A 21992-nucleotide genomic window follows, 5' to 3' on the forward strand; every position below is an offset into this window, starting at 1 on the left:
CGCACACCAGAATGGTATTCGGCTATCAAATCTTTCTTGAAGTCGACAGTTTTACGCACCACTTTCCTTTTTTCAGCACCAGCAGTTCCACTTGCCTTCTTTGGAGCTATGACTGGGGGTTAATATTTGTCAATAGGAAGAAAAAAAGTCACTTCCGGGACACGTCCGTGTGCAGAGGAGTGTGTGGGTCAAGTGGTTGTGTCGTGTGCGGTTTTTTCGGAGGTGTGTTCGAATTCACAATAACAAGTCGTTAGGGGTCAGCTGAATGGGGCATTCGAATACCGATTTTTCGTTTGAAAACCAAAGCAAAAAAAAATCTTTAACTTTTAGTTTGAAAACCGATTTTTACGAAAACAGACATTCGAAAACCGAGGTACCACTGTATATTTTGCGAAAGCTTGGGCTTTGTCAGGATCAGCATCTGCTGGTTTGATGTCAACCTCTTGTGCAGATGATGCTTCCTGCAACATCTGTAGTTAATATAGAAAAATAAGGTGAAAAGGTTATAAAACTAGAAAAAAAAATGTATGGATAAAGCACAAGTTTATTTCATGGTGCAAATTGGTCTCCTTTTCTGTGAGTGACTAGTATGTCATACTGCTTGTTTTAATGCTACGTAGTATTTTATTAAAATGAAAAAAACTGCACAAATAAATAAACAAACATAAGGTTTGTATGCATCTATCCATTTTCTTAGCCACTTATCCTCACAAGGGTTGCGGGAATGCTGGAGCTTATTTTGAAGTCTTTGCTGAGGAAGAGAAAGGAACCAGGAAGGATCAGAAGGAAGGTTATTAGGTTCATTCTGTATTTACTTAGAGGAATTTGATATCTGTAATTCCAAGACACTTGGATACACATCCATCCATCCATCCATCCATCCATCCATCCATCTATTTTCTTAGCCGCTTATCCTCACAAGGGTCGAGGGACTGTAACCTATCCTAGCTGTCCACGGGTAAGAGGCAGGGTACACCCTGACCTGGTTGTGCCAGCCAATGGTAGGGCACACAGAGACAAACAGCCGCACTCAGAATCATACCTCTGGGGAATTCTAGAGTCTCCAATTAATGCTTCATGTTTTTGGGATGTGGGAGGACACCGGAGTGGCTGGAACCATGCAGACAGGGGGAGAACATGCAAACTCCACACAGGGATGGCTGGGATTGAACACAGGTTCTTAGCACTGTGAGGCCAATGCTTTCCAGCAGCTCGACCATGCCGCCACTTGTACACAATATTATCCTGTTTTTCAAGTTGAGAATGGTCAAGCAGTTTGCAGTAATAAGATATTTTTCTCTAAGAATGACATGTTTGTTGAACCATCTCAACAGTGTTTTTTTTCAGGAAATGAAACATGATCAAGATACCTCTGCAACTTGTCTTTTAACAAAAGCGCTTTGCAGTTTTGGTACTTTTGGGGGGTGGGGGGGGGGGGGCTGAGTTTGTCGAAATGTGTCCAGGTTCAGCGGGAGATCCAAGTTCGCGTTTGGCGACTTGAGCAACACCGATCTGTTCACGTGTTGGGACTGGCTGTATGGTAGGCACTGATCTGGGTTTTAACATTTAAAACCCATCTTGGACATGAGTTCAAAGGTAACAGAGTCTGGGGTGAAATGTTCACTGCATATGACAGACTGCTGACCGGGGAATTCTCAAAATTAATGGGATTTTCTTCGGAGTAAAAAAGCGAGGCTCCATGCTAATGCTCGTCCCACATCAGAAGGTCCCCTAGCTGTGACGTCAGAGGTCAGCCACACCAAAGGTGGTGTTTTTCAGACACGGAAAACTAGGTCAAAGTTCGCGGACTTTAATTCATAAACACATATATTTTTGGGTAAAAACATCGAACAAGATATACATTTTATAGTACAGTTGAGCATATGTTTTCGTCTTGATAGGATAATTTGTATTAGAAAATAGTAATTCCATACCCTTTAAGTGAACATCTGTTTTTCTTTATAGAGTGCATTTCAAGTGGACTTCACTATGCCAGGGGATAAATTCAGCCTTCCACCATACCAGCCAAGCGGCAGCAAACAGTGAGTGTACTATTATTTTATTTAATACAGTGTATTTGTATGCCTCTATTTGAAGTTGCATGGGGTCACTCTCTGTACCATGAAGAGCAGGGGCGCCCAGACTTGTTTACCCGAAATCTACTTTTCAAGCAGCCAGCCTCTCGCGATCTACCGACGGGGGGCACACGTGCATCACCGCGATTGCTGTGGAGAGAGCAAAAGAGAGACCATAAATAGGCCACCTCGCTAGAACATGCCTTTGTGTATGACGTATTGGCCACACCTGAATTAAGTGACGAGATGGATGATGGGCTGACATCTTTTTTTTTTTTTTTGGGGGGGGGGGGTCACGCCATCACACGATCGACCATAACTGCCTCGACAATTGATTAGGCGATGTTATAAAGTTAAAAGATGTTTTCTGTGTGCACAACGATCACGTCAGGCTTGTAGTGTGTCGATCTAATACGTTTGTTTAAGAAGATGTTATCGGCCTGCTCAGAATCGGCCGGAAATTGGCTTTTTATGCTGATCGGTTGATCGTTTTTAATTGGCCAATCCGATAAATGACGTCATTGATCAACTCCACAAAAGACATTTCTCTGCATCACCATTGAGCACAGTATATATAAATCCAAATGTTTATTTTTATAGACCAGTATTGATATAGTTTTTTGTGTCTCTTTTGACATAGTACTGTAAATATTTAACAGCCAATAACGTTATTAGGAAAAACATGTCGGCAGCATGGGAGAAAGAAGACAGCTGAAACAACAAGTAATGCGCGGATCTGACGACAAGACAAATTTGCTCTTTCAGGATTGCACTGTAAGACTAATGGAATAAAATCTTGTATTCCAATATCACCATTTTTTACAATCATTGAGGTTTATCTTGTCAACTCAAATGCAACTGAATATACTTGTTTCCGTGGGGGATGACAACATGAGTGGATATGAGCGACTATATTATAAGAAGAAAAGGGGGGGGGGGGGTTGTTGTAATCACCGGTACTCAGACAGTCTGTTGGCATTCTGTTCAACACATGATCTGACCAGAGAAATTATTTCCAACCTTTCTGGATTCAGGGCACATACTTTACAACTGAAATATCTCATGGCACACCAACAAAAAAAACGACACAAAAATTAGATACAGTAATTGCTGTGTGTACTTCATGCCATCTAATGGAAGACATTCATTTATTTGTTCTGTCTGTGACTGTGCCTCACTGTCATGAATAGATGAACATGGTTACATTATTTATTGTAAATGTATTTTTTGAGCCATAAAGTACACAAGTATATATATTACATGAACAAGTCATTTGAACACTCATTGCTCCATCTTGTGATCAGATCTCAGTGATAGGCCTGTAAAATCCTGATTGTGTAAAGCCTAGTCTGTTTACATTGCAAATAAGGTGACGTGCATGAATCAGATTTTAATCCACATTTGAAGAATATCTCGAATTTCATCCATCCATTTTATGAGCCGCTTATCCTCACAAGGGTCACAGACGTGCTGGAGCCTATCCCAGCCATCATCAGGCAGGAGTAAGCCATGAACTGTTTGCCAGCCAATCACCCGGCACACAGAGACAGAGTCACACTTACATTCATACATAGGGGTCATTTAGAGTCCCCACTTAATGCATGTTTTTGGGATGTGGGAGGGAACCGGAGTGCCCATTAAAAAAAAAAACACGCAGGCACGGGAAATCCCTCATTCCAATCTGAGGATATATGATGCTGTGTGTTTGATTTATTTTTCTCTTAACACTGCCATGACTAATATTTGCATTGTGCCACTTGAGGGATAGAAATGATATTGAGAGAGTCATGACCTTGTTTTGGTGACTGCCCAAGTGAGCCTAGGAATTGTATTTTGTCGCGTTAAAGTGACTGTAGGGTCTCCCAAATTTGTCAAGTCTGACAAAAATCCTGTAGTTTTGCTGAAAGGGAAACGATAGGAGGGAAGGCTATTGGGCTTCTTTAGTACATGACAAAGCCACCTTGGTTGGAGCAACTCTACTCTGAGTCTTTTCAGGATGATGCCTCACCCAGCCATTGTTTGGTGGACAAGAAGAAATGTGTCAACCATGTCATTCAAAGGACAAATAAACTTTCTTTAATGGCAAAGTAATTTGCCAAATTCAAAAAGCATGTTTTTTTTTTGCCGAAGACAAAACTGAAACCCATAAGACATACGAACAAGCAGCATCTCCAAATTACTCCAATGAAGGCCAAGCGAAGGATCTCTCAGGATCAAATTATCAATTTGTCATTGAAAGCTTTATAAAGGAAAAAACAAAGTGAAGATTCATAGTTTTCATAGGGGTTCATAGCATTTCATTCTACCTATGGCCACAAGCGCTAGGTACTGGTCTGTGCAATGTTTTTAAAGGTCAACTGACACGTAAAGCATAATTTTTAGTATATTTTTAATAATAAAAAAAAAAAAGGCACCCGGAATGGACCCATCTGTTTTTTCACCACACGTCAGGTTGTTGTCATATATGGAATTTTGCATCACCTTCCATGAAAATCCTCCACTCATTTTTTTTCGTATAGACATTGAATTGAATAATATTATATGTAGTTTTCACAACAATAGGTATGTTCAAATGCATGTATGGCTGTCAGTTGACCTTTAAGTAAAGACTAGCCAGTTGAGGTATCGCGGATACCCCTAATGACCTCCAGTGGCTCCATGTGGTATAAAGGACAATTCTAGTCATTCCACCATCGCACCAAAGCAGAGATCATCCAGTGTGGCGTGCTGTGAGATTTGTTTTTTAATGCAAGATATTGACTCAGTAATGGTTTGGAAACCCCGCACTAGAACTGTTTTCACACTGCTAATATGTGCATGAGAAGTGCAGCAGTAGAGATGGGATTTGCTCACCTTTCCTAAGTGGGAAAGTGCCTTATTCACACTAACATGTGGATGTTCACACAACCAGTGCCACCTGGGATAGTAAAATACTTAGATGTGTGCCGATGTCAATGCGACTGCAATGATTGCACAAAGATGAACTGGTAATGAGACTTGAATGTTCAACTTCACACACTGGTGATGACCGGCAGCAATCCACCTCTAATACAACATTGAACACTTTTCAGGTTGACTTTTTTTCAATTCTGAATTTGCACACAGCACAGCAAGGCATTAAAAGATTTAAAAATTATCTCTTGAATTAGAGGTGGGCGGTTAATTTTTATAAGAGCCCACATGAGAAACTAGACTTATTTCAGTGGGTCGCAGCATTGATAACCTGAACTGGATTCTCAAATTTGTCCCATTGTAAAATGCAATTCTATATTTTGAACAGTTGGTACTGGTAATTGGAATAAAATATTCTTTAAATATTTATCGTGATGGGCTATGTAAAATTGTGGTGTGTATGTGAAATGAGAAAATACTCCAACAGCAGGAAGAAACAAAAACCCTCATATCAGTGCAATTTATTTTTAACTTGTTAATCTCCATAAACACTGAAACTTGTAACTTGTTTTTATTTCATTTTGCCTCTTCGATGAGAATAATCCACTCTGTCTTGGAGGAGGATGTTGAAATCTGGATGGATGTCTGAGGAGAAGAGTAAAAGTCCAGCAGTGAGACTGACCTGAAGCACTCTCCTAAATGTGTGTCAGACTGCAGGTTGATGAGTCCTATCTGAACATTACTTGGTGCATTATCCACACACCAGTTGACGGTGTCATGGTCCTGCCGGTCCAGCCCTGGCCATGTGGGTTCCCGCGCGGCCGTGCTGATTGGGATTGACTGCACCTGACTGCCTGCCTGATCCCCGACCTTGGAACAATAAATGATTTTCCCGAATTATCTCTGCGTCTCCTGAGTCCTGCATTTGGGTCCTCCCTCCGTCTCAATGGGTTGTGACAGAACGATTCGGCCAAAACAGGACCCAGCAGGGAAGACCCGGCGTTGCCGGGACTGACTCAATGTAGACCGACTGCTGGAGGACCAAGCCTGTCTGATCCAGGTAGGCTCCATGTCCTCTGCTTCCGTGTCACACGCTCCGCCGGCGAGCTATAAATACGTCCCGACCACGACTCGTCCAGTACCTCATAATCTTTTGGACTCTAATTTTTCGGACTATGAGGAGGACCTTGATTTATGTGACCGACTGCCTGACAACGACTCAGATTATTTTGACTATGAATCTCTTCGCCCGATCTTTAATCCTCGTCAGTTTGTTTCACCTCCCCGCATTTCCAGCTCCCGAGTGTCTTCGCCCGGTAGGTCCGAGTCCTCCAATCCAATCCTTTGTGGGAACCCGCTTGGCTATTTACCCGGGTCCTCCGCGTGGCGGCCAGAGGAGACGTCCAGGCCGGGCGCTCCCTTGTGCCTCCCGCTAGGCGGCAACCAAAACGCCGTCCTTGTCCACCCACTCCTCACCGGCAACGGTTAAACCAGCAGACCCACAGATGGTGGCGAAGCTTCCAGCCTAGAGGGAGGATGGGGCGCTAAAACATAAGGTCTTCTATTTTGAAATGCGGGCGGAGATAGAGCGGCAGAGCACCGAGCACCACAGTCGCTACTGACTCGCTGCTGACTCAAGTTCACGCTGCAGTGGCAACGGACTCCCTGACAAGTCACTCACACACCGCAGTAGCAACGGACCCGCTACCAAGCAAGGCTCACGTCGCTGTTGGAACTGACTCACTCCCGAGACACGCCTACATTGTGGTTTCAACTGACTCTCTGCTTACTCTCGTTCACGCTGCAGTGGCAACGGACCCGCTACCGACTAAGTTTCACGTCGCTGTGGCAACGGATCGACCGCCGCGCCATTCCCAGGTCGATGTATCAACTAATTCACTGCAAGCTCACGTGGCAGTGGAAATAGATCCCCTGCCTCGCCATGCTCACGTCGCGGTTTCGACAGGCGCACTGCTGACCGATTCTCATATCACGGCACCCATCGACTCCTTCCCCAGCCGAGCCCACGTTGCGGCTGATAGCAGCAGATTCACTGCCGCGTCACACCTACGTCGCGGTGGTGACAGGTGTCCGGGCGATCGCCGTAGGAATTGGCGATCAAGGATGAGCCTGCCAGAGCTCCTTCATCGTGTGTGTTCCCAAGGAACAAGACCCAGAAGCGACTTGCAGAGGGCTTAAGTTCAGAGGCTGGAGCCAATTCTAATAAAGGCGAGGCGAACTATTTTCCTCCCGTGAAAAGAAGGACTTTATCATTCCCGTTGCTCCATGCCGTGCCCAGAAGTGATCCTATCACGCCCCTTAGTGTCTGTCAGACTATGAGCCAGTCGGTCTCCATCTGAAGGAGCTGACTCCCATTCAGGAACGAGCGCCCTGTTCAGGAGTGCCAAGGCTAACGCCGAAGGAGCAACAGTGCATCATACTGCCGCCTGTGGGATGTCAGGAGCCTCTCTCCAAACCTCACGTTCCTGTCAGGAGGTGGCGATGGCACCGCAGCCACCTCACGCTTCTGTCCAGGAGGTGGCGATGGCGCCGCAGCCGCCTCATGCTTCTGTCCAGGAGGTAGTGATAGCGCCGTAGCCGCCTTACGTTCCTGTCCAGGAAGTGGCGAGGGCTCCGCAGCAGTCTCACGTTCCTGTCCAGCAGACGGCGGCGAGGGTTGCCCAGCCACCTCACGTTCCTGTCCAGGAGGTGGTGATGGCTCCGCAGCCGCCTCACGTTGCTGTCCAGGAGGTGGCAATGGCTCCGCAGCCGCCTCTCATCCGTGTCCAGGAGTACCGGCGGTGACCGGCCCACGGCAGCTCAGCACTCCTGCTTCGTCGGTGACCAGCCCGAGGGTGTTCAACGCTCCTGCTTCGTCGACGACCGGCCCGAGGCTGACCCCCATTCCTGCTTCGTCGGTGACCGGCCCGAGGCCGCCCCCCATTCCTGCTTCGTCGGCGACCGGTCTGCGGTTGCCTCACGCTCCTGCTTTGTCGGCGACCGGTCTGCGGTCGCCCCCCGTTCCTGCTATGACGGCGACTGGCACGCGGTCGTTCCACGCCCCTGTCTCGACAGCAGCAGAGGATGGCGACAGCTCATTGGCATCCTCACGTTCCTGTCCAGCAGACGGCAACGGTTTCACAGTCCTCTTCGTTCCAGTCCCGGCGGCAATCAGTGCGCGACCGTTCCACGCCCTTGTCTCAACGGCGACAGGAGCTGGGGAGTTTTGATGGGCCACTCCGGAACTGGAAAAGCATCGGGATGGCTGTGATGGTGATTGTGGCGGTCATGGCTTTGATCCTTCTCTCCGTCGTCCTCCTCGCTCCGGATGATTCCTGACCGCTTCGTGACCTGACTTCGGTAGCGACTGATTTCTGGCCGCCTCGAAACCGAGCCTCGTTGGTGACCAATCGACGGCTGCCTCCTGACCCAGCCTCGGCAGCGACCAATCCCTGGTCGCCTCGCAACCAGGGCGTGGGATGTCTTCGTCCGGAGCGGTTGCATGCTGTGGTCTGGTTCCTGCTTCGCCGTTGGGTTCCTCCCCGAGGCTGTCCCCCCTAATCACCCCATGGGGATCCTGGTGCTTGGCGTCCATGTCGTCCTCCTGACCAATCCAGCCGGACGCCTTGCCAGACAGACTGGGGTTGGGGGGGGGGGGTAAATCCTGATTCCTTTGACACTTCTGCCTTCTTTGATCGATCTCCCGTGTACCAACTCCTGCCTCCCCGCGGACCTGCTCTCTATGCCCGACGTCCTGACTACCACTGCTCTACCTGACTGCCTGCCTGATCCCCGACCTAGGAACAATAAACGTTTTTCCGAAATTACCTCTGCGTCTCCCGAGTCCTGCATTTGAGTCCTCCCTCCGTCTTGATGGGTCGTGACAGAAAGGAAAAGATACCATGGGCATTTCACTCTCAGCTGTTTTGAAATCTTCAAATTTCCTTTAAAACTCTCTCTGCTTCTAAAATCGATGAGTACTTATGGAGGTGATCAGCTGATCTTGTTACATCCTTTAGTCTTGGAAAGTGGGTGGGAATGTTCTCCACTTGGCTTGAAAGAAGCTATAGCTTTCTCACTAAAGCCTTCACTGCGCTTACATTTTATGTACAAAAGGCCCTTACATTGCGGTTTGACATTCAGTTCCTTTAACAGTGCATTCAGATCCACAAGAATTCCAAGGTCTCACACACATTTCATCTTAAAGCTGTAGGGTGTCCTGTCCTTTCTTCAAACAGAAATCCTGAATCTAGTCTCTCAGGTCCCAGACACTTTTTGTACTTTGTCTAGTCACCGACGGCACAGTAATGATAGCTCATTTCACTATGTTCTGTCTCATTGTCAAATGTGCAACAAATTGTCTGTGATTTAATGTTATTGCCCTGATGAAATTAACTATTCTAGTTACAGCACCAACAACATGGGTAATTTTTAACACTGATTTTCACACTTCCCGATGTGTAATACAATGTCAATTTCTGCATATGGTTCATTTCTGTCAACTTATCCTCCATTCACTTAAAAGTCCAACTGTTTTTTGTCACATCTGCCAGTCTGACCCATTTCAGTCCTACGTTGTCAAAACATGCAGTTACCTCTATGAACAAGTCACTCCCAGAGGTGGTGGTCCCTTTCATCGATTGCATGGCTGCTCTGTCCTCTGTGACTTGAGGTGATTAAAAACCGCATTGATGGCATGGTCCCAGGGGTGGATGAGAGCTGCCCGTATTTCTTCAAGGCTCTGGATATTGTGAGGCTGTCCTGGTTGACACCTTTGCAACATCTCATGGACTCTAGGGACAGTGTCTCTAGCAGACCAAGAAGTGGTATTCCCTCTTTTTTAGTATGGGGACTCCAGGGTGTGCTCCAACTACAGGCAGATCACACTCCTCAGCCTCCCTGGTCAGGTCTTTTCAGCAGTGCTGGAAAGGAGGGTCTGTTTGGAAGTCTAATCTCAGCTTCGGGAAGATCAGTCTGGTTTTTGTCCTGGCCATGGAAGAGGGGACCAACTCTACAACCTCAGCAGGGTTCTGGAGGATGCACGGGAGCTCCTCCATCGGGTCTACTTGTGTTTTTTTTTTTTTTTAACTTAAATAAGGCTGTGTCCCTTGGGATGTCCTGTGGAGTGTACTCTGTAAGTATGAGGTACTGGACCCCCTGATGACCGCTCTTTGGTCCTAGTACAATCAGTATCTGAGTTTGGACCCCATTACTGGCAGCGAGAGTGGGTGTCCGGAAAGGCTGCATTTTGTCACCTATTCTGTTTATTACCTTCATGGACACAATTTCTAGGCATAGCCAGGCCGTTGATGGGGTCTGGTTTGGTGATATCAATAATACATCTTTGCTTTTTACAGATGATGTATTTCTGAGGGCGTCATCAACCCATGACATTCAACTCTGAGTGAAGTGGTTCACAGCCGAATGTGAAGCAGCTTGGATGAAAAACAGCACCTCCACATCAGAGACGATTGTTCTCAGTTGGAAAATAGTGGGGTGCTTGTTCCAGGTCAAGGATGAGATCTTACCCTAAGTGACAGAGTATAAATACCTAGGGCTATTCCTTATCAGTGAGTGAAGAGTGGAGTTGGTCATCAGATAGATTGGTGGAGCGTCTGCCATAATCTAGAGTGTATATCTGTCTGTCACAGTAAAGAAGAAGCTAAGTCAAAAGGCAAAACTCTCAATTTACCCATCAATCTATGCTCCCACCCTCACCTATGATCACAAGCTGTGGATCATGATGCTAAAAAGATCACTGATACAAGCGGCCGAAATGAGTTTCCTTTGCAGGGCGAGAAGCTCGGTCATCCGGGAGGGGGAGCTGCTCCTCCATCCAGAGATGAGCCAGATGATGCTGCACGGGCATCAGATCAGGATTGCACCTGGATGCCTCCCTGGTGAACTGTTCTGAGCACATCCCATCGGGATTAAGTCCTTATAAGACGATGTCTCTCATTTGGCCAGAAAATGGCTTAGATTCCTTCTGAGGAGTTGGACAAATTATTTGGGGACAAGGAAATGTGGGTTTCCCTGTTTAAGCTGCTGCCCCACATGACCAGACCTCGTAAGCAGAAGAAAATCGATGGATAGATGCATAGATCGTTTTGACTCTTGAAGACTTACAGTACATTAATTAGAAATACTGTTATATTATATAACTCACTGTCAGAGTCATGAGTTGTGACAGGACAGACATTTCACTTTATTATTGTGTGATAAACCCTCAGTTGTTTTGAGTAAAACAATAATTGATCTCAGTTTCTGTCTCTTTTGTTGCAGCCACAGCAGCAGACACAGGCACAATGAGCTCATTTCCAATCCAGCATTTTCCTCCCGCCCACCGGACAAGATGCTTCACTTTTATCGCTGGAGTTCACCACCGGGTGTGATGAAGATACTTTGTATCTTGATCATCATCATGTGTGTGGCTGTGTTTGCCTGTGTGGCCTCAACACTCGCCTGGGACTATGATATGAATGCCATTGGTCTGGGTGGTAGCACCGGCTTGGTGCCAGGTTTTGGATCTTACGGCAGTGGGTCATTTGGTGGCCCATATGGTGGCTCATACAGTGGCAGTTTTGGTGGCTCTTATGGAGGAGGCCTTGGCGGTTCCTATAGTGGCTATGGAGGAACAACACAAATGGATCCTAGAGCGGGAAAAGGCTTCATTATTGCCATTGCCGCCATTACCTTCATAGCTGTGCTAATCACTTTTGTTTTGGTTGTGTCAAGACAAAATGCTTCTCACTCGTCAAAGTTCTACCTAGCAACAATCATCATCTGTGCCATTTTGGCATTTTTGATGCTCATCGCCACCATCGTGTACCTTGTGGCCGTAAACCCAACCGCCCAGTCCTCTGGGTCTATTTACTACAATCAGGTTAGACAGCTGTGTGCTCAGTATCAAAACCAGAACCAAGCCCAGGGTATCTTCCTCAACCAATACTTGTACCATTATTGTGTGGTGGAACCCCAAGAGGTAAGATATGAACATTGTTGTGATTGAGCCTTAAGTCTTTGTGATTTTGCTTTCATCGCATCATGTTTTTGAAGTGTGTTCTCATATTTTAAAGAAATTCATATAAGTATTAGAAATAAACCAGATTAAATTGGTTTATGTAACTTTTGGCATTTATGTTGTCGGTACAGTCTATACTCCATTAGTGACCTTCCTTGAATACTTTAGCTGTCTGGTAGTTGAATATATCACAGCCTCTGATCACTATTAAAACATGGGATTTTGAGAACATATTAGATTGAAGTTAATTTAAGTCATTCATTGATACATACAGAACAGTATTTCAGAATGTGTGCTAAGTTGGATCTTCATTGTTTGATTTTGTGAAATGTGTAGGATATTTTAAAACTATATGTAAAAAAACCACATCATCTAGTACAGGGGTCAGGAAACCTTTAGGCTGAGAGAGCCATAAATGCCAAATATTTTAAAATGTAATTTCAAAAAAGCCATGTAGAATTTTAAAAAAGAAATACTTTTTTTTTGGTATTTGCGCATTTATGTAGAACCAACACTTTTAGAGTACAATAAGCCTCTGAAGTCTTTTAAATAACATTATGATGTTGTTAACCCATAATGACAAAAGTACTTCTTACCATTTGTGCTGCATGGTTTTACTGATGGTTTTGTAATCTATTTCATATGTCATTAGATTAAGCTTCATGCAGGCGTTGAGATTTCCATCCGTTAATTGTAAACATAATTCAATTTGATCTGCCATCATGGTGGTACAATGATGAACAGTTCTTGTCGACAAAGGCATGTCTTTTATTCGTTTGATTATCTTGTCTTAATGTGGAAAGTTGTCAAAAAGTTCTTTGGCAACATCAGGCACAAATGCTTTGGCATACTCCCCCATCTGTGAATAGCTGTCCACTCTTACCGAAAAAATTTTCTTTGCATTATAATTTCCACAATTAGTTGTTGCGACCCTATCTGTGTTGGAGCCTTCTGCGCCTGCGCAGATCAACTGCCACAGTAAACTACGGCAACCCTACTAGGACAAACTCTCTGCTCATTTGCACTGCCTGCGCACATATGTAGTGATGAGGGCTCTGCGAGCCATATGTCATCATCAAAAGAGCCAGATATGGCTAGTGAGCCATGGGTTCCCGACCCCTGATCTAGTAGATGCCACAAATCTATTGTCCATGACAATTATAATGTTTTGCAAGATTACTATTTACAATTTCTGGTTTGTGGGTTGACCCTGACAATTGGTCTTATGTTTTCTGCAGGTGATAGCAATCATCTTGGGCTTTCTGGTGTTTATAGCCCTTACCATTCTTTTGGTGTTTGCTGTTAAGACACGCACCAGCATTCGGCGCTGGGGCAGAGATCGTATACTATGGGAGGAGGTTAAGTTTGTCAGTGATGGTACACATCACAGCGTTGGAGAGTGGGTGAGTGCGTATGTTTATTCTTGTATGGTAGGTGTTAAATAACTATTTGTGGCGACATAATAATAGTAGATATAAAAATAGCCTCAATATTAAAATGCACAAAAATACGTAATTTTTTCAGAGGGGAAAGGGAGTTCAAGAAAAAAAGAGCTAAACATTTCTTCATGGTCTCATATTATAGCAAACCAACTATTTCTAGTATTTGCAATGATATATTGGCTTTATGGTGCCTCAGTAAACATAAAATATACATTAAAATTGTTCATGCATTCCTCAGTTAAAGACTATTTGGTGTTGCAATGCCTGAAATCAGGTAATTCAAAATTCTTGAGCTACTCTACATTACGAGAGAAGATCTTCACCTACCTCTCAGTCTCCAACCCAGCACTGTCAACATAACAAACACGTGTGCCCTCACAAGCAGTCTTCCACATGGAGGCAACCAAATATGGATAAATATTGATAAAACGGATACAAAAGAGGGGTCAAACATGGGTAGCTGTCAGAGGGGCCTTTCTTTTCAGTAATAAGACAGAACCAAAGTGAGGTTTTTTTTGTTTGTTTTTTTGTTTTTGTTTTTAAATGAAAGTGACTTTTATACTAATTCCATGTTAGAGAATCACAATATGGGACCTTTCACAGAAGGATGCTTGTTTTGGATGGCTCTGGTACAGTTGGTAGAGCGTGTACTCCAGTGACTGAAGGGTTGGTAATTTGAATCCTGGCTCCCACTGCCTGCATTAGAAGTGTCCTTGAGCAGCCTAAATTGTCTTCATGTCAGCATAATAAATGAGAAACTGTTTTCAATTGTCTTACCTGATCAAAGTATACATAAATTCTGACAAATAAGAAAAAAATAAATTTTATATTTTTCAATACTTTAATGTTTGATGTGGGAAATGCTATTTATGACCATATAAAATGCCCCAAAAATAATTAATGAATTATTATGTATTAAGCAATGTGAAATCATAACATCATCATCATCATCATAACATACAAACGAGAAACAGTCTTTTTTGTGGGTCAATGTAAACAAGACTATAAATATACCAAATGAGAAAATTGACATAAAGAGTTTTGTTCTTTGTCACCCAACTTTTTTTTCCCTATTTGGCATTAAGGTCAGTGTTTCCATGCACTTATCGCCCCATTGGTATTTCTATCCTCCTGATCTGAATTCTAAGCTTTTTGGAGTGAACCTCTATGTTCATAACCTTTTTTTTATACTTCTTTTTATTCTTTTGTCTTTCAGATTTTTTCAGTCATATATTCAGTCGGGCATTTTCACATATTTTACAACATTTTTCGCCTAGTTTGCTATTTCAATCTATATTTGTGGTCCACACAATGTTCTTTGTGGTCTAATAAGTAATTATGTTTTCAAAGTGATGCATTTCATGAGTAGTTTCAGGGTGTGGTCAAACGAGAGAATTTTAAACTGAGAATGTGTATCCAGGTGGCACAGTGGCGCAGCTGTAAAGTGCTGGCCTCACAGTTCTGAGGACGTGGGTTCAATCCCAGCCCTGACTGTGTGGAGTTTGTTCTCCCTGTGCCTGCATGGTTTTTGTCTGGGCACTTCGGTTTTTTCCCACATCCCCAAAAAAAATTGCCCCTAGGTGTGATTGTGAGTGGGACTGTTGTCTGTCTTCATGTGCCCTGCAATTGACTGGCAACCAGTTCAGGATGTACCCTGCCTTCTGCCCGATGACAGCTGGGATAGGCTCCAGCACTCCCATGACCCTTGTGAGGATAAAGTGGCTAAGAAAATGGATGGATGTATGTGTATCAAAGTGTCTTGGAATTACTGATATACTATTCCTCCAAGTAAGTACCGAATCAACCCAATAACCTTCCTTCTGATCCTTCCTGTTTCATTTCTCTTCCTCAGCAAAGACTTCAAAATTGACATTTGAATATCTGTTTATCTGTCTTTAGCCACCTGTTTGTGCCGTGCTATTCAGGCATGCAGGGTGTAATGAAACAAGTTGAACATGCTGAACCACTTTTCTACTGTCTGAAGAGAAAACATTGCTGCAGTATAAACAACTAAAGTATATGACATTGTCTCTTGCTACAGGTGAAAAATGTGTCAGGCAACCCAGAAACATTGGTGAATGACTATAACAAACAAGTTGGGGCATCACGGGCCTATATGGACCAAATGGACCTAAACAAACCTATATACATGCCAGGGTAAGCCATAAATAATAATAAGCACAATTACAAAACAAATTTGAATGGGGACAGTGTTGTATAATTATCTCTTGGTGTACTGAAGGACTTGAAAGAAAATTGTCAGTCATTCCTGCAACTTAAAATCAAAGCATCCATTAATTGTCTCTTAACATTTGGTGTTTTACTATAATAACCATATACCGTATTTTCCGGACGACAAGCCTTTTTTCTGGTGCCGTGAACCCCGCTGCCTGTTTTCCGATGCGGATAAAATGTAGTTTTTTTCGCGACTAGTTATGAGTTTAAAAGTGGAATACGTATAGGAATATATTGAGATGCGACATGGGGCAAAGGTAAAGGTGGCGAAGGCTAAACAAGAGGTATATGACAACATGTACACCAGGTTGGACACGAAAGAAGGAGAAAATGATCTCTACAGGTTGGCCGGACAGAGGGATGGAGATGGAAATGTGTGCCAGTAATGTGCTAAATAGATGGAAAGAATACTTTGAAGAGTTGTTGAATGAAGAAAATGAGAGCGAATGAAGAGTGGGAGAGGTGTGATGTACCAGGAACTGGCCATGATTAGTAAGGGGGAAGTTACCAAGGCACTTAAGAGGATGAAAATTGAAAAGCAGTTCGTCCTGACGACATAAATTTGGAGAGGTTGTTGTGGAGTTTTTGACCAACTCAGTCATTAAAAGCCTCGGCAGCAGCTCCAACCCACTCGAAAACAAGGTGATATTCTTCCACGGCTCAGCGTGCTATGATAACACCAAGTGTGCTGAAAAACTAACCAAACAGGACGTCAAGCCTGCCCATCCCACCCGACTTCAACGCAAAGTCCGACGTCTTGCACGGAACCTCCCGTGCTCCGCCGACCCGCCATCGTTCACACCCGAACAGATCGGCACCGCCATACGAAATCTCAAGGCCTCCAAAGCGCTTGGCCCCGACCAAATATGATCCATGGAGCTCAAACACTTAGGGCTGATTGCCTGCGCTTACTTTGTCGACATGTACAATCCATCAATCCAGTCGAATGTGATCCCAGCCATTTGGAAAAGAGGGCAAATAGTGGCTCTACCAAAAGCTGGCAAACCGCCAGAACAAGGCACGTCATACTGCCTGATCACGCTATTACCTCCGGTAGCAAAACTACTGGAATCCCTCCTCCTGCCTACATTGGTGGAACACGTATCGTTGGCCGATCATCAATACAGATTCAGGAAACAGTGCAGCACCAACAAATAACGCCGGGTATCATCAACGGCTTCAACTGCAAGAAACTGTGCAAAAGAACGGTGCTGGTGGCCCTTGGCCTATCTAAGGCATTTGACGTCGTCAACATCGCCCAACTCCCCAACGACCATCTCGGCACCATGCTACCAAACCATATCAAGCGATGATTGTCATCATAACTACTCGAACGGTCGTCTTTCGTGGAGTTCAGAAACTCTCGCTCAAATGCCCAAAATTCCTGGGCGTTGTACTGTCCACCATGCTCACCTTCGGTCCTCACACTGAGTACACGGCCAAGCATGTCAACCAAGGAACCAACGTACTCAAAGCCATCTCCGGCTCAAACTGGGGCCCAAGTGCCGAGATGCTCACCGTGTTCTACAAAGCCATTGGAAGGTCCGACCTCAACTCCGACTCTCCAGTGTGGTCTGTTTCGCTCAAGCCATCGCACTGGAAGAAGCTCCAGACTTGGCAGAACGCCGCACTCCGAGTCACCTCCGGCTGCCTGGCCATGGCTAACGAGGACCACCTGCATCGTGAGACCAAAATCCTACCGGTGAAGCAACACAACGAACTACTCGCCCAGCAGTATCTACTACGTTGCCAACTATCCGCCCACTCGTGCCATCAACCGCGCTTACTCCGCCATGAAGTTGACAAATACCGTCAAGACATCAACGAAGACATTCCCACCGACATGGTGTTTGACAAATAAGCTTACCGAGACGGGTTACGTAGGCTCCATCGAACGGCGGTTGAAGACGTGGTAGACAGCTTCAAACCGGTCATCATCCTTGGTGGCTACCCAACACCCTAGGTGGACAAAACTGAAACCGATCTTCCACGGGCCACAAGATCCAAACTGTCGCAACTCCGCTCCGGACGAAGCCGCATGCTCAATGACTATATGGCCCATATCAACAATACTGTCGTCAACCTCTGCCTGAAATGCGGACAGGTGCCTCATGATATACAGCACATCTTCAACTGTGCAGCGGCTCCCACTACGCTGACCGTAATGGACCTGTGGAAACGTTCCGAAGGAAGTGGCTGCATTCCTGGAACTAGAAGTCGACTGATCAATGTGATTGCCTGGCTACAACAACATCAACGGATGTTGTGTGGCAAGACATGAGGGCAGTTGGTGTTAGAGAGGAAGATGCAGGAGATAGGCTTACATGGAAAAAGATGACACGCTGTGGCGACCCCTAACAGGACTAGCCGAAACGTGAAGAAGAACTTTGCCTAACATTTACAATTGTTTGATGATCTTCAGCATTTAATTGGATATATTACAGGAACAGAAAATTGAGAAGGGGGCACATATTTATCTTGGAGACCGTGACGATGTACTTAATCAAATGTCTGTGAGTGTACATGCCTCCTCATTTTTAGTCGCTGTAAAATTATGTATTTACTCTTGAGAAAAACGACAACAGTAAAGTATCCAATATATAATCATTTCCATAGTGTTACATGCATGATTTCTGTACATCACAAACCAGGATCCACATTCATGATCAACCAAACATATCAAGGAGCCAGTTCAGACAAGCGAATAATAGCAGAACGGCACAAATGTCTCTCTCGAGGAAACCCAACAAAGATACAATGTTCCCTCGTTATTCGTAGGGGTTACAGTCCTTAATCATGGAAAAGTACAGAGAAGGTCAGAAGGAGCTACATTGTATCTTTGTAGACTTAGAGAAAGCCTATGACAGAGTACCAAGAAAGTAACTGTGGTACTGCATGCGCAAGTCTGGTGTGGCGGAGAAATATGTCAGAATAGTACAGGACATGTATGAGGGCAGCAGAACAGCAGTGAGATGTGCTGTTGGTGTTTCAGAAGAATTAAAGTGGAGGTTGGACTGCATCAGGGCTCTGCGCTGAGCCCCTTCCTGTTTGTGGTAGTAATGGAGAGGCTGACAGACGAGGTTAGACTGGATTCCCCTTGGACCATGATGTTCGCAGATGATATTGTGATCTGCAGTGAAAGCAGGGAACAGGCAGAGGAACAATTAGAAAGATGGAGGTACACACTGGAAAGGAGAGGAATGAAGATTAGCCAAAGCATAGCAGAATATATGTGCGTGAATGAAAGGGAGGAAGAGTGAAGCTCCAGGGAGAAGAGCTAGCGAGGGTGGACAACTTCAAATACTTGGGGTCAACAATACAGAGCAATGGAGAGTGTGGTAAGGAAGTGAAGAAACGGGTCCAAGCAGTTGGTGGAAAGTGTCTGGTGTTCTTTGTGACAGAAGAGTATCCACTAGGATGAAGGGCAAAGTTTATAAAACAGTGGTGAGGCTGCCGTGATGTACCGATTAGAGACAGGGGCTTTGAAGAAAGAACAGGAAGCAAAACTGGGGGGAGCAGAAATTCAGATGCTGAGGTTCTTGCTTGGTGTGAACATGTTGGATAGGATTAGAAATTAGCTCATTAGAGGGACAGCCAAAGTTGGATGTTTTGGAGACAAGGTTAGAGAGAGCAGACTTTGATGGTTTGGACATGTTCAGAGGTGAGAGAGTGAGTATGTTGGTAGAAGGGTGCTGAGGATGGAGCTGCCAGGCAAAAGAGCGAGAGGAAGACCAAAGGTTGATAGATGTTGTGAGGGAGGACATGAGTACAATGAGTGTTAGAGAGGAGGATGCACAAGATGGGCTTAGATGGAAAAATATGACACGCTGTGGCTCCCCAAACAAGATGAAAGAAAAAGAGGAAGACGATCCTTAACCAAAAATGGACAGCACGGCTTGTGTTCACATAAAAAATATCAAATGAAGTGCACTTGAAAATACTGTTTACATTGTAAGCATGCATGCTGGCATATATGTAAACTATCATATGTTGACGCTTGGCAGCACGGTGCATCAGTTGGTAAAGCTTTGGCCTCACAGTTCTGAGGTCTCGGGTTCAATCCCGGACCCCCCTGTGTGGAGTTTGCATGCTTTCCCCATGCCTGCTTGGGATTCTTCTAGGCACTCCGGTTTCCTCCCACATCCCAAAAACATGCAACATTAATTGGACACTCAAAATTGCCCCTTTGTGTGATTGTGAGTGCGACTGTTGTCTGTCTCTATATGCCCTGCAATTGGCTGTCAACCAGTTCAGGGTGTACCCCGCCTCCTGCCCGTTGGCACCTGGGATTGGGTCCAGCACTCCCCGCGATACTCGTCAGGATAAGCGGCAAAGAAAATGGATGGATGGTTGAATGGTGCTCACCAGGCAGTGTGGAACAATTATATTTTACATTGCCCCACACACATGAACAGTGTCGCCAGGTTACTGCTCATTACTCAAGATGTTGTTCACACTAACGATGTCACATCGAAACTAAAATTATCAGCCAACAGTAAACAAAATAGCATCAGTAGCATGCTTTACACCACTCCCAGCATGATTTGTGGCACAAAGGACCTCCTTAGTGTCGCAGAGCATGCTGGGAAGATGTAAATAGCATTTAAAGTGCATGTTCCTGTCAATTATTTCTTCAGTCATTCTCTTATTTGTTTTTTATTTGCTAGTTATGCTATTTTGTTTACTGTGGTGTGATAATTTTAGTTTCGTTGTGACACCCTGAGTGTGAACAACATATTGAGTAATGACCAAGCTATACTATTAGTGTGTGGGGCTATGCACAATTGTTCTGCTTACAGATGTCAAATGCAATTGTTCCTCACTGCCTCATGATTGCCATCATATGGTAGTTTACATAGATTAAGTATTCTTCAAGTCACATAAGTCACACAACTCTTACAGATGTTGGACCTCAGTATGCACTTAAGGCTCTTTCTGAGGGAATTTAAGATTTCTAAGTGCACTTATGGATGTGAAAGTCCGGTACATTATGAAAAAAAAAACAAAAAAAAAAACTGAGACCAAAATCTGACAATACACAGTGAACCGGGAATGGGCAAGAACACACTGTATATCTAAACATTTTTTTGCAGGAATTCTGTTATTTCCAGCTCCTTGGATGCCCTAAAAGCTGGACTAAAAGATTATGACACTGGTCCAGATTCAGGGGATGATCTTGAAGAGAAGAACTTCAGCAAGTAAGTAGATCAGGTGATATTTTGAGTTATTATGATTGTAGTGTAGGCTTCCAGTAGGACTTTTGATTCTGCGTCATTGCCAATACAGGGAGTCCTTGGATTAAAACAATCTCGACCTACAACGTTTCGGCTTTACAATACCCGTCCCCGGTCCACCATTTTGTCGAGCTAATGGGAATAGTGCTCGTCTGTGTTTGTGCGCCGGGGACTATCTGCGCATTTTCAAACCTCCTTTTTAGACATGACCCCAAAGAAGAAAGCTGTGTCTTTTACCAATGCTTCTGCAGCCCAAAGAAAATCCATTACCATGGTAACGAAGCTCAAGATCATAAAAAGATCGGCGAGATGGGAGACACGGATGAACGTCGGTAAAGAGCGGTCGACCATGGTGACTATTCAAGACAAAGGCCAAATTTTAGCGCATGTGAAGGGTTCCGTTCCTATGTCAGATACAGCAATAACAAAACAACGTTCTTTGATAGTTGTTGAGATAGAGAGGCTACTTATGTTATGGACTGAGGACCACATTCCTTCGCAAAAAAGCTAAGCACAGCCTCCCCCTCTTCTTCTCCATCCATCTCTCAGCAATAATGGTAAGTACAGCATCTTGTTTTTTTGTTTGAAATCCGATTTCCAACGAAATTTGAGTTACATCTCCAGCATAGGAACTGAACTCGTTCGTAACCCGAGGATTCCCTGTAATGTTCCTGATTAGAGGCAGCTACAGTGGTACCTCTTGTGAATTTCTCCCGTAATGAAAAATCAAGGTTGCGAAACACCTCCTCGGAAAAAAAAAATTCAGGGTGCGAAAGGAAAAAGATAGGCACTGGATTTGCCACCCCCAAAATTCCACTGAGCGTAAATATCCTGTATCTTAGTTTGTGTGGTGCGATAGAGCTGCTCTCCTATTGGCTATCGCCGTAGATTCTTCCTGGCGTGCCATTGTCTAGGAGGAAAGTCATGCTTTACCCATGTCGCACATCCTGTATCTTGGTTTGTGTGGCGCAATAGAGCTGCTCTCCCAATGGCTATCACCGTACCATCTTCCTGGCATCACATTGGCTAGGAGGGACGTCAATCTTTACCCATGATGCACTTGTTGTGTCTTGGTTTGTGTGGCGCAATAGAG

The 21992-nt window shown here is 44.7% G+C and overlaps 1 protein-coding gene across 5 annotated transcripts in view; it reads left to right on the forward strand.

Annotated features, from left to right (window-relative positions):
- oclnb (occludin b) overlaps positions 1–21992 on the forward strand; it is a 77394-nt gene that overhangs the window by 45652 nt on the left and 9750 nt on the right. For all 5 annotated transcript variants that reach the window (XM_061818326.1, XM_061818325.1, XM_061818324.1 and 2 more), the window contains 5 exons: positions 1966–2042; positions 11250–11949; positions 13227–13391; positions 15472–15587; positions 20759–20863. In XM_061818326.1, the coding sequence (XP_061674310.1) occupies positions 1966–2042; positions 11250–11949; positions 13227–13391; positions 15472–15587; positions 20759–20863 (1163 nt within the window). The remainder of the gene's footprint in view (positions 1–1965; positions 2043–11249; positions 11950–13226; positions 13392–15471; positions 15588–20758; positions 20864–21992) is intronic.

Source organism: Syngnathoides biaculeatus, chromosome 4 (assembly GCF_019802595.1).
Source record: "Syngnathoides biaculeatus isolate LvHL_M chromosome 4, ASM1980259v1, whole genome shotgun sequence".
NCBI lineage: Eukaryota > Metazoa > Chordata > Actinopteri > Syngnathiformes > Syngnathidae > Syngnathoides > Syngnathoides biaculeatus.